This window comes from Alnus glutinosa, chromosome 14 (genome assembly GCF_958979055.1).
Source record: "Alnus glutinosa chromosome 14, dhAlnGlut1.1, whole genome shotgun sequence".
NCBI classification, from domain to species: Eukaryota; Viridiplantae; Streptophyta; class Magnoliopsida; order Fagales; family Betulaceae; genus Alnus; species Alnus glutinosa.
Genome location: NC_084899.1, coordinates 25,558,523 through 25,569,871, shown reverse-complemented (window position 1 = coordinate 25,569,871; position 11,349 = coordinate 25,558,523). Strand labels below are relative to the sequence as shown.

At 38.1% G+C, this 11,349-nt stretch overlaps 1 protein-coding gene and 1 long non-coding RNA gene across 2 annotated transcripts; one reads left to right on the top strand and one right to left on the bottom strand.

The window, feature by feature from the left end:
* The first annotated feature begins 2,291 nt into the window (after window positions 1–2,291).
* On the top strand, window positions 2,292–2,716 carry LOC133857107 (uncharacterized). Its single transcript, XR_009898303.1, has 2 exons — window positions 2,292–2,393; window positions 2,474–2,716. It is a non-coding gene; the product is annotated as an uncharacterized LOC133857107 (long non-coding RNA).
* A 3,976-nt stretch (window positions 2,717–6,692) lies between these two features.
* On the bottom strand, window positions 6,693–9,436 carry LOC133856868 (PHD finger protein Alfin1-like). Its single transcript, XM_062291907.1, has 2 exons — window positions 9,311–9,436; window positions 6,693–6,956 (listed from the first exon to the last, which is right to left on the bottom strand). The coding sequence occupies exons 1-2, from the start codon at window positions 9,434–9,436 to the stop codon at window positions 6,693–6,695; spliced, it is 390 nt and encodes a 129-aa protein (XP_062147891.1).
* Window positions 9,437–11,349: the final 1,913 nt, after the last annotated feature.

Genomic DNA, 11,349 nt, shown 5'->3' with positions numbered 1-11,349 from the left:
GACCGTTTCCTTGAGGCAGTAGTATTCGGTTTGGGTGGTCGAAAAGGGCTCATTTTGATCCCGAAAGGCCGTGGTGGGTGAGGTTGGCTCAAATTCTCAGACGAGCTGAGAAAGGCCGCTGTTTTCCTTTCTACCAAAATGGACTGCAGAGTTGGGTCCACGTATGTGTCGGTCAATAATGAGGGGAAGGAAGAAGAGGTAAAGATGGGAATGTTTCCTTGCTGGAAGGGTCCCTGCTTTGTGGAGGTGTTGAGGTCAGGTTCAGTGCCTTTTGTGGGGGGTAGTCGTTCCAGGTTGAGCACTGCATCGGCGGAGCCACGTGTTCTGGATTTTCTCCCGTCGGTGAGGCATGCAGAGGACGATTTGAGAGCGGCAATGGACTGTTTCTCTTTGGAATCACCTCCGCTTGAACTGTTGGACAAAGACCGGCTTATCTGTCCTTTGGGTAAGAAGCTTCTCTCACATTCGAATTTGAAATTCGAATATTCAAAACGTTGCACGTGGAGAAAGCTGGGCGACGGGTCTAACTTGGCTCTGGGCCAAGCTGTAAGAAATATTTTGGACCGTTTTGTCGGGATTGGGTTGGGTAATAAGACGTTCGGGTTTCCGGTTAGCCCGATTCCTCCCGAAACTTTAAGCCTCCCGTCCGTCGAAAATCATGCCGGAGATGTCGCCGAAGATTTCTTCTGGGATTCCTTTGGCCTGTCATTCTTTTGGTGGCTTGGAGGATGCTTCGTTGGATACCAGAGGGTGTGGGTATGTTGTTGTCGGGTTTGCTTGGGTGTCCTCTTTTGCCGGAGACGATGGAGGTGGTTCCAGAAATAGTCGATACAGGGATTGGACCTGTGGGTGTTAGTGTTGTACGAATGGATAAGAACGAGGTTGAACCAGAGGGCTTCGATGGTGTCTCTGGGGGCTTGAGGAAGGCTAGAGAGGAGCTTGCTCCTGGGGTTTTTCTGGCTCTGTCTTCTTCCAGGAGTGGTTTTGTAGCCTGGCTAAGTCTTCCTTCGGTATTCCCTGGGTTTTCGGGTTCTGTAGTTGGACTTTCTGAGGCTTCTTCTCTTCTTCCAGCACTGGAGATGTCTTCCACCCATACAGATTCCTTCTCTTCGGCTGAGATGGATGAGAAGTTGACGTCGGAGTGGGAGATAGATGTTAGGAAGAAGGTTGTTGGGTTTTGGGAGAGGTTGTCCTAGGAGTATGCGGGGAATGTGTCTGTGGAGCATAACGAGAGGTTCATGGCTATTACGGAAGAAATGATTAAGCATCAGAAGACTAAGAGCAAGAAAGAGTTTCTGAATCTGCAAAGCTTTGTTAATTATGGCGACTCTAAAATTTCTTCTCGGTGTAGGAAAGGCAAGACCTATGTGATGTAGGGTTGTTTGCCTTGGGGGTTTTTGTGGTTTGTTTCTCAGGGCCTTAAGGTTGGGTTATTTTGTGGGCTTCTTCTTGTCGGGTCGGTGGTGAGACTTTTGCTTCTTGTATACTCCGTGTGTACTAGGGGCGCTTTACGCTGGTATTTTTTTTTTTTTTAATAAAATTACAATTACTTATAAAAAAAAAAAAAAAAAAATTTATGTAGTCTTTTGTTTCTGCTATGCTCGTTGTACTATCGGTTCTTTGTTGTATCTGATTTGCAGATAATTGTACGAACTGTTATGTGGTATTGAATGAATTACTGATTTGTCTCCCCCGGCCAAACACTAATATATATATATATAAAGAAGCAAAAAAAGGTGGAGTTAATTTCCAGTGGACGGTCCGCAACTGGAGAAGAAAAGTAGCCGCAGACGAATGTAAGTACTCGTGTTTCCTTTCTTGACTCTTGTGATCTGCTTCTTTAGCTGACCTAGCAACCCGAGCCACTCTTGCCTGTAAATGATCAAATGCAAATGATGTCGGCCTCTTATCCAAGTCCTTTACAGCTTGTTCCTTTGCCATTTGATGTTGGATTTCAGCGGTTCAGATTATTGATGACTATCAGGATTAAATGTCTTAAGATGTTAACGGGGCAAGTTTGATGGGTTCTTTTCATTTTTTGGTTTTAATCTTTACTTCGAATCTTAAATCTCACAAGCAATCGCCCTGTTGAACTCCAGAACTTCTTTGAAAAGATGAAAGATGTTGTATACCACTTGGCTAAATGGCAGCGTTTCTTAGTTGTTTATTTGCAGAGAAATACTTCTGACCATGTTCAGATGTAGACATCGGCAAAGATTTTATTCTGTTTTACTTCAGTTTAGGGACGCAGGTTAGTTGATAACATAAAAGTTTTCAGTGCTAAATATAAATGTCAATGGAAGTTTCATTTCAAATTCTTTTCATGTTTCATTTGAAACAATTACAACAACTCAGATGAACATATGAAAGACAAATAATTGGGAAAATCATATGTAAGTCCCTATGTTTTCGTTTGATTTCCATCGAATCAATGAGTTTCTAATTTCAGCAATTAAATCTTTAAATTTTGCAGTGCCAGTGCCACATCAGTAAATGCCATGCCGTTTGCTTCATCTCTGCTGCAGAGGCTCACCAAAAATCCTACCCCGCATCCGGCATCTCTCTAGATCAACTCCCTAAACTCTGCCCTGTAAACAGACTCACTTACCTCTTTAATCTAAAAGAACAAATCTCCGAACCTTCACAACCCAGAGGGGTCGCACAGGTTTAGGTGGCTCTTTTTTTTTTGGATTCTTTGTGGAAACAAATACATCAATCTCTGGAAGGTCAGAACACCCTTTACAGGGCAGAGCTGGACGTTTATTATCCCATGGAAAAGCCCGCGTGATACTTCTCAAATGATGGTACATTTGAAGCACTTTGCAAGAATTTGATTGAAGTGATAAACATGGATGTGGGCTAACATTGTCTGCATGGCATGTCAAATGTGACTACATGGCAGATGAAAAAACGTTAACTTTGATAAAAAAAAATAAAAAAAAAAAAGTAGCAAAAGAACCTATTTAAAATCTAGGCATATACTCAAGAAGTTGATTGTTAAAATTAAAAACCTAAGGACTAAATTGAAATAAGACGAAACTTAGAGACTAAATATAACTTTTCCCTAAATAATATCAATCAGACAAGGATAACTCAAGTTGCCAAACTTAAATGTTATGCACGGATTAACAATAAAGGAGGATTAATTCTATCAGCATAGATTGTTAGTCTTTGATTGTCCCCTTAACTATTCTATAATAGTCCAATTCGGACCAAACATATCGTTTTAAATGTAGTGTGTTTCTTAGAGATATATCATATCATATGGGGTTGAGATATGATACGTTTATAATTTTTGTACAATTTTCATATAACTCCAATAATTTTTTTTTAAAAATAAAAAAAATAAAAATCAACCATTAGATATGTAGGACCCACATAAAAAAAAAAAGTTATTAGAGTTATACAGAAGTTATAAACGCATCATTTGGATTAGAATCTTCAAAAATTATTTTTTCGAATTTGAAAGAATTCGGTAAGCAGATATATAGTGTTTAGAACTTGGTAAGCAATTAAGGTGCTTGTCAAAGGCCCCTTAAGAAGTAAAGGTCTCCTAAAAAATAATATTTCCGGACTAATATTATATTGTAGAGTAACTCAAAAGGTTAATTGATCTATAATTAGAAAGAGAAACAGACCCTATTTTGATCCTAGAGAATTTTTTTTTTTAAAAAAAAAGATGATTGACTTATATACTTAAAGTAATCTCTTTATACTTGAGTCCTATATATTCAATAGTTAATTTTATTATTATCATTTTTTTAAAAAAATGTGTTATATATACATTCTCCCCTAGAGATGACGAGAGATGGACAGGAAATTGGGAAATAGCATTTATCTATAATTATAGAAGTTCTTTTTCAAAAAGTCTATTTCCTTTTTATCCAAAATATCAAGACAATATTTTCTCTATCATACTTTATTTTATAATTCTTTTCACGTGTACGTATGTGTGTATATATATATATATCATGAAATGCTAGTTTTACAACACCAACATAACATGAGCACAACAACAGTGTGGCCTACCATCATGTGAGGAGGTGTTGTCCACTTATTGTACTGGTGTAGTGCAGGAATCAAATCCCATATATATATATGTGTGTGTGTGTGTGTGTGTGTAATATGATTATTTGCCAACTTTTCACACAACTATCTTACGTGACAGGGAATCATAGGATAGTTGTGATTTTCTTTTTCTTTTTTCAAAGAGCCTATGATTTCCTGCCATGTAAGATAATTATGTGAAAAGTTGGTAGGAAATCAATATATATATAGAGTAATGATTGAATACACCCAAAGATACAACTTTTCACCACCTTGCCTATGTGGCAAGTTTGTCCCCTACCTTAATTTATTTTTAAAAAATAAAAAAATTCAAAAAATAATGGGGGACCACCTTGACACATAAGCAAGGTGGTAAAAAATTGTCTTTGGGTGGTGTTCAATCATTACTCATATATATATATCCTACTCCATTTATTTCTCATCTTACTCTATATCTACAAAAATTATACATTTTCTCACGATAAATATTGTATTTTTAGTTTCCCTTTCTACTTTTTTTAGCAATGACTTTTCTTTTTTCTTTTTTTGAAGCAAATCTAGTAATTATCATTAATAAATCAGACAGCTTACTCAGTAAGTAAAATGTCACAAATGAATACAGAAAAATCCTCAATCCAAACTTGTTTAAAGACTAATGAATAGCCGTATTTGCTAATTTGTGTGTTACTTCATTAGCTTCCCTTTTTATATGCCCCATTGACCTTGACCGGAAGCTAATCAAAATAAATTTTGCTTATTCAATTAATTGCCCATACCTAATCCAACAATACCTTTCTTTCCGCAAAACATTAACTATTTTTAGAGCATCTCCCTCAATCATGACATTTTGGAGCCCTAGGTCTCTACTAAATTCCACAATCTTGCTAGCAGTCAAAGCCTCTGCTAGTTTACCTTAATCATACCAACCGGTGACTTTTTTCATTTGGACTTCATTATTACTTGGTCATTCTTCACATTATTCCTTAAGTCTAGTTATGCTTTTCAGAATTCCTCCACATACTCTTTTGTGCTACTAAGTGAGAATGATACAACAATTCTCCTCCGCGAGTCAATGTATTTCTTTAAAGCCAAATTCTTCTTGCTACCATAGCCATCAACTCCAAATCCTCATTATCTAATCTTTCCATAAGCTTCTCAAGGATGCTTAGGAAGTAGTCTTCTCCACCAGAACAGTTCTAAATCTTCCTATTACAATCAACCCAAACATCTGTTGAAGACGAACAACTCCAAATAATATGACCAATGGTCTCTGCTACCAAACCACAAATGAGACAAAGTGGGTCCTGAACTATTGTCATTTTAAAGAGATTTTCTTTAGTTGGAAGAAGATTATTACAAACCTCTACCAAAAGATTTTGACCACCCCCGGGCCGCAAATCTTCCAGATTCCCTTCCACATACTACTATAAATTTAGGAATTTGAGCTTCCTCATTTTTTCCTACGAGCTCTTCCCTTTTTAAGATGATAAGCATTTCTTACCGAAAACTACCCTCGCCAGTTGATCTTGATTTATGTTGGGACTAATGGCCAAACCACAAATGCTTGCAACATCCTCCTTGTTGAAAATTTCTTCCATCAAAGAAACTTTCCACTGGTTTGTATCTTCATCTATAAGTTTCTTTACAGTGGTTTTTCTATCAAGAATCCTTACCAAAGATTTAAGGGTAATTACATTTTCGTCCCATGAACTACTACTCTTTGTCAACATAGCCTCATGAACTGACATCTCATCGACCTCAACCATAAAAGAGTTATTAACTATCAATTTTGTACATTTTTTCCCCTTTCGTCAGTTAAACCCGTTAACTCGGACGATCAACGCCTCATGTGCGTTGCACGTGCCATCTTACTAGTTTTTCTCCATATTTTGCTGTCATTTGTATTTAAAACGTGAGTTTTATTTAAATTGCAGAGAATGTGTGCTATGAGTTGGGTTGGGTTCAGCTATTAGTGGATCTTCCTCTTTTGGGGTGCTTCAGACAATATAGGCATACAAAATATTTGTTGAATATTCCAGCAATACTAAAAATATAAATAGGTTTAAAATACTGCTTGCAAATGAAGAATGAAGAAAAATATATTTGCTACTGTTATACTCTGTTTCTTAGATATAATAACAAAGTATTATTTTGCTCCTTCCAAACTCTTTATCTCCACTGGGCGCCATGGCTGACAAGTACGGACCAGTCTTTACTTTGTGGCTGGGTTCACATTGATTACAAAACTGAAAGAGAACTCAACTCACTGTCCAAATGTAAGGTGGTAATGTGCAAAAATGGAAGATAATATGAACCAAGATCAAACCAAAAAATTGCAAGACATGATTTCAAAAATAAAAATAAATAAATAAATAAATAAAAAATTTAAAAAAAAATTGCATAGACATAATAATATTACTGGCTACCATTAACTATTTAAAAACACAATTCCCAATAAAATTAGATAGAACAAGTAGCAAAAGTAGCAAAACTCGAAATTCGAAATTCATCTGCAATCATTCAAATTCATCAACTAAAACACGACACTGACCCTGTCTTACTTTCAAATTGTACCAAGGAAGGTCTAAACCTTTTCACCTTTGTTTGATTAGGTGGCTATTAATCTCCAAATTCAAAACCTAGATTTAAACTCTAGGTCTCTTGTTACTGCAACCTAGCCACTTGTACTGCTTGATATGCTCGGCCTTTGCAGGTGTTATTTTTACACATTTGCCATGAAACCATCTCTCGCACACATCACAGCAAATCCAAAACTTGTCAGTACCATAGTTATCCCCACAGGCCCCACAAGTTGCACCCTGTTTATCATCTTCTTCCCCACTCTCATCCTCTTCTTTGGGTGGTGGAGACATCTTCACTCCCTTGGTCAGGGGCTCAGGTTGTCGGGACTGCTTATGATCAGGGGCTCAGTTTTACATGAAAGACTTAGACCCAATCACTTGCCACGTGTTCCATGCACATGCACATGTCTACAAAGAGATACACGTAACTCCTTTGCTCCTCATCTTCTTCTACATAGACCCCAATTAAGGGACTAAGTTGCACTTTTCCACGCGTTCCATGCACATGCACTCTATTTTTTTGTGAGTTTTCACATTGAAGGTTAGGTAGCTCTGAACAACAGCTCCGATTCTACTGCACAGCCACACCAACCTCTTATATTTATCAGGAAAAAGCTCGTTAATTATTTTTAAGCAAATATTCATAGTCATGGTATGCTCTCTCTCTCTCTCTCTCTCTCTCTCTCTCTCTCTCTCTCTCTCTCTCTCTGTGTCTTTGTGTGTGCGTGCGCGCCCGCGTGTGTGCACGTGCATGAATCATGATAGACACAACGGAGACGTGTTTGTGGGAGTTTATATTTTATCCGTGGAAAGCATTATTCTTCGATCGAATTTGTGTGTGTGTTTGATTGTGGTTTTGATGTAGTTCTTGCATGCAAACTTTTTTCCCACTAATGCTTCACGGAAGCTGACTACGCGGAATGAAATAGCCCTTCCAAGTAGCTGGTATTCAAAGCCCAAATGGGCATGATTTGAATCCTGGAATAATTGGAGGGATGGGCCTTCAAGCTAGGGAAGCTTCAAACCCATTTGGCAACCTTACGAATACTGGAAAAGTGAGCAATGGAGCAGTCAGCCCTATTTTGCCTGCTACCCTCTTGCTTAGAAAGACCCTATTTTTGAGCCTTCCCTTTTCACATGTCGTGACCGGTTAGGCTTGGTTTACTTTATAATGAATGTAAACTAAAATAGGCGGCGTTTATTCAACAAAGTTTACCTAGCCTAAGCAACCGTTGTTTGATATGGTTACCTATAACAAACAACCTAAGCTTTCCTTTTCCCTCGCGTGAACCCGCAATACAATTAGGAATGGCAGGTACACTGTCCTGAGACTCCATATACCCCTTCGGTTTCACCCAACCAATTGAAGAAAATCTTCCTGCCCAAATGACAAATTAAAGTATGAAAAGGTATATATTTATAGTACTGCAAGAGTTTTCTAAAAGTCCTGCCTCCTGGAGTATTGGGCTCTCATGGCTTACTTATTGTACATTGAACACATCCAAGTTTAAATATGGCGAGGACTTGGTTTTGGTTTTGTGGGTAAAAGGGAGTACAGTGGCTCCCGTGTATGAATGTGTCCACGGCGACAAAGGTTGACAAATTTCCACTATACATTTATATAAATAGAGCAAAAAAAAAAAAAATTTGCAACTCGATGGCGATTGTTGGGGAAATAATCAGCCCCGAAGCCATTTGGGCCCAACCTGATGAGCCAACCCGGCCAAGTCATCTCGGTCATTACCACCTTGATGGTTTGTTAGGACCTTATATGACAAGACCATCTCGAACTACAAGACCTTGAACTAAAGCTCACCTTGGAGTTTGAGCATTTTGGGTCTAAAACTCCATAGGGTGCAGAACATCCAAGGATCCCCAGATCTCGGGGTAGAACCATTTCGAGTATCTCGAGACGACCCGAGATCTCGGGTATCTCGAAACCACCCAAGGTTCAAGGAATATAAATCTCGGATATGCCGCTCCAAGATGTGCAACCAGAACCGCACCACAAATCCTGAAAGATCCGTATATCCGAACCCACATCGCCACCAACTGTAGATCCACAAAAATCCGAGATTTGCAGAGCCACTTGGTTACACCAAAACCTCTATAAATATAGAGGTATCCCAAGTATTAAACACACATTGTCTCATCAACATTACTCTGCATTATATCTTTCAAATTGCCTCATGACTTAGGCATTGGAACGGGATTGTCGGCATCCCTTGACACAGTTCTTATTTTACAGATTCCAAGAACGAGAATTCAGACGAATCGCAGGTTGACACGTCATCTACCGAAAATCTGTATCAACAGTGATCGACCACAAATTTCCTACCTCATGCATATAGACAAGAGAATTCTACATAGGCACAAAAGAATGAGAGGAAGAAGAAGAAAGAATATTTATCATGTGCTAATTATCATCATTATCAAAAATTCCTTTTTGACACATTCGACGTCTGTCCTCATTTACAAAACAAATCACAGCGGTCAATAAAGCTTGAGTAGGCTGCTCTTTCCCATGAAACACAGTCACCAAGTGGTGGCTAGCTGTCAGAGAGCAACGAGGAGTGACGAAAGAGGTCGTAAGGGGCCCAAAGGTTGTCCGAGGGACATGGGTGCTTAGAGTCGAGCCGAAGCCAGGGCTTGCAATTGCCACTCCAATGTTGGAGGCTCACCGGCCCACGGTGGACGAAGGAGATCTTCTTGTCGACCTCTGGTTTTGGTTGTGCATCACCACCTAACCATGTTTTCCCATAGCAGCTCCATGAAGTACCAAATGTGGATAACATGTGAACAACCATGACGATGGAGGAGAGGCCCAGTGGAGATACAAAGATGAGAGAGGGATAGAGATAGTTGCGAAGATGAGAGAGAGCAAGCGGGAAATCTGATGAGAGAGAGAGAGAGAGAGAGAGAGGGGACTGAGGGAATGAGGGAAAAATAAGGAGAAAAAAAAAAAGCACGTGAGACGTTGACCATCCGAGTTAACGGGTTTGACTGTCAGAAAAGGGGGGGGGGGGGGGAATGTACAAAATTGATAGTTGAATGCTATCTTATGGTCGATGTATCAGTTCATGGAGGCATGTTTACAGAGGATGGTAGTTCATGGGGAAAAGATAATTACCCCGAAAACTTAACAACATAGGAAGTGGGAGTTTATAGCCATTTATCACCCCAAATTTTTATTGAATTATCGTTCCCCACTTTCCACACTAAACTTGCTTTTAATAGATTTTTTTTTTTTTTTTGCATTCGAAATGCTTCTTCATGCATAAGACTGTTTGTATCCCATATTTGACTCCAAAAATGTACCATTTTGATAGTATTTCTCCTTGAAAATGTATGCGGCCAGTGTATCAAGATTGTGAAACAATACCCACCATTACTTTGCCAATAAAACCATATTGAAACATTCTAGATCTCCGTATCCCAAACCACACTTTGATTTTGACAAACCCATTTTATCCCAACTCATTCAAGCAATTTTTGACTCATTTTTTTTTTCATGCCCCCACCAAAATTTCATCATCAATAAATTTATTTCCATGCATAATGATTTAGGCAATTGGAATACACTTATAGTGTAGGCAGGAATAGCCCGAATAATAGCCTTCAAAAGAATCTCATTTCCCACTTGTGACAAAAAATTTTATTTCCACCCATTTATCCTATTCCATATTTTTTCCTTTATTCCTTTTGTTAGGTTTTTAGTGTTAGCAAATTCAATGTCAAAACATATTTGGTTGTAAGTTTTAGTCTATGGGTTAAGTCGGTGAAAAAGTTTATCCAACGCATGATGATTGACTCAAATTCAAGTGGGCTGAATCCAATCTAAATTAGAAGACTTATATGATGTGTTTAAATCAATAGAGCCAATCCAAATTTCATTAATTCAAGTTAAAATTGAATTTGATTCAACTCTAGATTGAGAGTCATTGTGCGCATGTCTCAGTGTTGTGACCATAACTTTCGGTTTAAGTATTGGATTAAGGTGAAACTAGCGGCATTAGAAAGCTAACTCAAAATGAGACAAATCTCTCTGAAATAATATTTTTCTAATTCAGACGTTTACTATGAAAAAATCACCCTGAAATATAATCCCAAAAATCTGGGCGAATTTTGCTTAAATTTTATTTCAACTAGAACTAGGTTTTCTTCAAATCTATTTAAGGAGATTTCTAAGCACGAATTTTGTAAGGATTAGAGGCAATATTTCTAGAGAGAGAGAGAGAGAAAAAAAAAAGTATTTTCCTTCACATGCTAAGAGAGAGAGTTTAAGTTTTTATGCTTTCAAGTGCATCTCTCTTTAAGTTTTTATTGTAAACCGCAACAATTTATCAACAACGGAAGCCTATTGGAGTTCCAATATAGAAGATCAAGAAGAAGAATTGCTTAGAGGTCCTGAAGCTATTGTGGTAAAAGGCAAGTGAATCGCTTGTCTTGGTACAAGGAGTTCGTTACAAAGGTTTTGTAAGTGTGATTGCTTATACAACTTAATTCTTATTTTGGTGGATTATTTTTTGGGTTGACTGTCTTGGAACGGTTTTAATTTTGAAGAGTTCTTCAAAAAATTTCCACTTCGTCACCAAATTACTTGTGCTGATTGTTTTAACACTTTCATTATATTTGGCCAATGTATAGTTGCTAAATTTTAAATTTCGCATTATATTGACATACACCTATTCAACCCTACTTCTAGGTGTTGTTTGAAGCC

Excerpts from the sequence above, each read along its gene's own strand:
- LOC133856868 (XM_062291907.1), bottom strand. The coding sequence starts at position 9,436 with ATGGTTGTTCACATGTTATCCACATTTGGTACTTCATGGAGCTGCTAT. Across the intron at positions 6,957-9,310 it reads CCTTCGTCCACCGTGGGCCG|TCCCGACAACCTGAGCCCCT; the intron begins GTGAGCCTCCAA and ends GATCATAAGCAG.